The sequence below is a fragment of the Mesoplodon mirus genome (genome assembly GCF_964341445.2).
Source record: "Mesoplodon mirus genome assembly, chromosome: 18".
In the NCBI taxonomy this organism is placed as follows: Eukaryota; Metazoa; Chordata; class Mammalia; order Artiodactyla; family Ziphiidae; genus Mesoplodon; species Mesoplodon mirus.
In genome coordinates, this window is record NC_138994.1 from 29,751,273 (window position 1) to 29,755,795 (window position 4,523).

At 63.5% G+C, this 4,523-nt stretch overlaps 1 protein-coding gene across 1 annotated transcript; it reads left to right on the forward strand.

Annotated features, from left to right (window-relative positions):
* Window positions 1-729: 729 nt before the first annotated feature.
* Window positions 730-3,683, forward strand: LOC309793629 (forkhead box protein J1-like; the record flags this gene model as incomplete). The annotated part of the gene is made up of 2 exons (XM_082604258.1): window positions 730-1,227; window positions 2,916-3,683. 2 exons carry the CDS (start codon window positions 730-732, stop codon window positions 3,681-3,683), a joined length of 1,266 nt encoding a protein of 421 aa, XP_082460384.1.
* Window positions 3,684-4,523: the final 840 nt, after the last annotated feature.

The window sequence follows — 4,523 nt, forward strand, 5'->3', positions numbered from 1 at the left end:
GGAGGGCTGCCGGCCGTGGGAAGGGAGGGCGTCAGTACCAGCCCGCTCTCCCATCCGTCCCCGACGGAAGTGGAGGGCCCGGGGACTGACATCAGAGGCGTTTGGGGGACACTCACTTCCCACCCCCTTATAACTCTCTGTATTGTTTCCTTCCTTCCCCTTGAGCCCCATCCTAATATCCCTTTTCAAAGATCAGACGACCTCCCCCGCCCCCCGACCCGTCGTACTGCCCTCCTGGACTCTCTCGCCCCATTTCCATTGGTTGTGGACGGAGAGAGGGGGGTTAATTCCCCGCTTTGAGGGAGAAACGGGTGGCCTCGCATGCCCCTACACTATTCCCTCGTTGGGCTAATTAAGTCTCCTCTTAAAGATCCAAGAGGAAAAGAGCGAGGCGAACCCCGTGTGGGTCGGAGCCCCGGGCACACCTTCTGTTTCCCAGACGTCGGCAGTAAAAGATCCTCCCCAGCTGCAGGAAGGATTTTAGTAAGAGCCTCCCCCCTCGCCCACACTCTCCCCTCGGGGGTGGGGAAAGAGGGCTCAGTTCCCGCTCTGGTCCCCGCAGGCACCACATTCCGTTTGGAGGAGGCTACCCCCGGATCGCGGGATGGAAGCCCGCTTCCGGGAGGCTGCGTAACTGAAGCCGCGGGAGTCAGCGGGCCGGAGAGCTCGGCGGCCACCCTCGGCTCGGCTCGTGGATGTTGACAGCCCCCTCGGAGAGTCCCCGCAGATATGGCGGAGAGCTGGCTACGCGTCTCGGGAGCAGGGGCAGCGGAGGAGGCCGGACCGGAAGGCGGCCTGGAGGAGTCCAACGCCCTGAATGACAGCCTGACCAGCCTGCAGTGGCTGCAGGAATTCTCCATTCTCAACGCCGAGCTCCCCGCCCTGCCTTCGGGGGACACCGACCCCCACGGCTCCCACGAGCTGGCAGGCTCGGCCGAGCCGGGGTCTCCCCTGGCGGCGGACCCCGCCTGCCTGGGGCAGCCGCACACACCCGGCAAGCCCACGTCCTCCTGCACGCCGCGGAGCGCCCCCTCGGGGCTGCAGGCCTCGCCTCCCGACGACGTGGACTACGCCACCAACCCGCACGTGAAGCCGCCCTACTCGTATGCCACGCTCATCTGCATGGCCATGCAGGCCAGCAAGGCCACCAAGATCACCCTGTCGGCCATCTACAAGTGGATCACGGACAACTTCTGTTACTTCCGCCACGCTGATCCCACCTGGCAGGTAGGGAGGCACTCCCTCCCTCCCTCCCCATGCCCTCGCGGACTGGACTCACATCCCAGATCCGCAGGCCAAGTAGGCGCGGTACGGCCAGGGCCCCGAGAGAGGAAGGCCATCCAGGAAGGACCTCAAGGGAGCCCAGTGCTTGGACTGCTGCCCCTTTGACTTCAGAGACGGAGGAGGGAGGATGTTCAGAGGGCTGCAGGGGTGCCGACATAGAGGTTCAAGGGGAAAGAACTTGTCACTCATCCGGCAGGCTCAGCCCAAAGACCAGGGCTGAACTATGCGTGGACACAGCCCCCCAGGGTAGGTTGATGGACTGAGGGACACATTTTTGTCCCAAGTCCTGGAATTCCTCGACACTCCCCTCCTCAAGGTCAGTTTGTCAGGGCCTGACTGGAGGCAGAGCATCGTTCCTGCCAGACTCTGCATCCCGCCTGCTTTCAGTTGGCTGGAGGGGCTCTGGGAGGGGAGAGGGGCGTGCTGCGGGGTGTGAAGGCCATCGGTGTCCCAGTGGAAGGGCTACGGGGCCTTCCGAAAGCTGCTGTGCCAGCCCCCACCCCAAGCCCTCCCTAGTTTCCTGCCTACACTCCTCCCCCTCTTCTCATCAAACTCCCTGGGGGGACAATTACCTCAGCCACGTGCTTTCCACAGTGGCTCTTTCCTCCCACACTGTCTTCATGTTCCAAGTGTCCGGAACCTGGCACAGAGCAGCCAAGGGGCCCAGACCACCATGTAAACCTCCCAGTCTTGCCAGGGGGCACTACTCACCTGCCGGCCCCACCCACCAGGCCCCAGACCCCTGTGCCCCAGCGTGGTTTGGACTGTGCACCCAGGCCTGAACAAGGCAGGATGGTGATTCAGGCTGGGCACACGCTGCCCTGAGCCTCTTCGACCATCAGGATCAGGGGCTACTTGGGGACAGAGACCCTGAGGATGCACAGATCCTTCCCTGTGGCACAGGTCACAGGATCAGAGTTCCTGTAATCACAGCTATTCCACGATTGCTTGGGCCCTGACCCTGGGGCAGGTACCATTTGTAACCTTGGTGAGAAAGCAGAGACCCTCCACCACCCCCCACACTACCCCAAGCCTGAGAGGCCCCAGGAATGAGCGCTATGCTCTTGGCTGGGTAATAATCAACTGAGGCCTCAGAGCCTGGGGTGGGAGGAGGGGGACATGGTGGGTGAGGGCCCAGGCCAGCAGCCGGCTCTAGAAACAAGGAAAGTCATCAGATCCTCCCACACTTCATCCCCCCCACACACACACACACCCTCACACCCACTCACTCATTTCACAAACAGAGAAGGCCAGCCAGGCCCAGGCAGAGGGAGATGGCCGTCCAGGACCTGGGGGAGCCAAGGCCTTTGACCAGAGGCCGCAAGCAGCGGGGTAAGGGAGGGAGGGCAGGACAGGCTGGCACTGAGAGCCACCCTGCGGCTCAGGGCTCGGATGACCGAGCAGGCAGATATCCTGGCCAAAGGGAACAAAAGCCCCCGACAGCACTCCCAGCTCCTGGTGCCCCGTGGCTGGTGTCCCAGAGCCTCCCGCTCGGAGCAGCGCCTCTGTCTCCCCTGCCCCCATCGGAGAGAAGGTGGTGGTGGGACTGGCAGTGGCGCTAGGAACCCCCCATCACTGATCCCACCCACTCTCCCAGCTGTCTTCCTTCTCTCCTACCTCCCTGTGTCCAGAACTCCATCCGCCACAACCTGTCCCTGAAGAAGGGCTTCATCAAGGTGCCTCGGGAGAAGGACGAGCCAGGCAAGGGGGGCTTCTGGTGCATCGACCCCCAGTACGCCGAGCGGCTGCTGAGTGGGGCCTTGAAGAAGCAGCGGCTGCCCCCAGTCCACATCCACCCGGCCTTTGCCCGCCAGGCCGTGCCAGAGCCCAGCGCCGCCCCATGGGCCGGGCCACTGACCGTGAGCACCGAGGCCCAGCAGCTGCTGCGGGAGTTCGAGGAGGCCACTGGGGAGGCGGGCTGGGGTGCAGGCGAGGGCAGGCTGGGGCGTAAGCGTCAACAGCCACTGCCCAAGCAGGAGGCCAAGGTCCCGCGGCCCTCCAGCCCCCTGCTGCTGACCCAGGAGGAGCAGGGTGAGCTGGAACCCCTCAAGGGCAACTTTGACTGGGAGGCCATCTTGGACGCTGGCACGCTGGACGGGGAGCTGGGCACGCTGGAGACCTCGGAGCTGATCCCGCCGCTGAGCCCTGCCTCACATGGGGACGTGGACCTCACCATCCATGGCCACCACATCGACTGCCCTGTTACCTGGGGGCCTCCAGCGGAGCAGGCTACCGACAGCCTGGACTTTGATGAGACCTTCCTGGCCACATCCTTCCTGGAGCACCCCTGGGACGAGAGCACCCGTAGCTCCCTGCCCCCCAAGCCCCTCTTTGAGGCCGGGGATGCCACACTGGCCTCTGACCTGCATGACTGGGCCAGCCTGGGCGCCTTCTTGTAAGAAGCCAGGCCCTGCCCCACCTCCAGACAGCACCGAAGTCTGGGCCCAGACTGCCCCCCTCCCCGCCAGTGCAGGCCCATGGACACCCTACCGCCCAGGCAGGGGCTGGGCCAGCTCACCCCACCAGGCCACACGGCCCCCAGCCCAGGCCATCCTCAGATTCTAGTCCTGCAGGCTGAGAATTGGGGCCCAGGACCCAAATTGCTGCCTCCGCTCCCCAGCCCCCCATACACACAGTGTTTCACTGATCCACTTCTTCCCTGCCCCAGAGACACGCTAAGGGCCCTGCACTATGAGAGCTGCGGCTTGGAGGGGCCCTGGCCAAGCTGGAAACATCAGTACAGGGCGCGCCCCAGAACACCTTAGCTTCCAAGCTTCTCTCTCTCCTGCTCTCCTCCCCAGGTCTCTATCCAGAGCAAGTTCCCAGGTACAACCAATGCTGATTAGGTGACTGCAAATGAACACCCAAGAGGCCTCTCCCGGCAGTCTGTGAGGAGGAGCTAGGCGGAGGGGGGAAGAGAGAGGAGACAGAAAGGAGGCCGGGGTGCCGGGTGGAGCCAGGAGATTTTCTAAGGCCTCTGGGATCTTCTGGCTTCATCCCTAGAGGTGGGGCAGAGGGTATGTGTCCCTAATCTTTGAGCCCAACTTGAGGCTGAGAGCAGCGGGGAGATGGGGATCTGGGGGTTAGGGGCTGGGGCAGCCAAGCTGCAGAGGGAAAGGGGACAGACAGACTAATGTAGTGAGTGTAGCTAGAGCTGAGGCTTAACTGGGAGGGACGCAGTGCTTGCTAGAACCACTGGGACCAGGAATGGGGGGATGGCCCCGTGCCCTTGCTTGCAC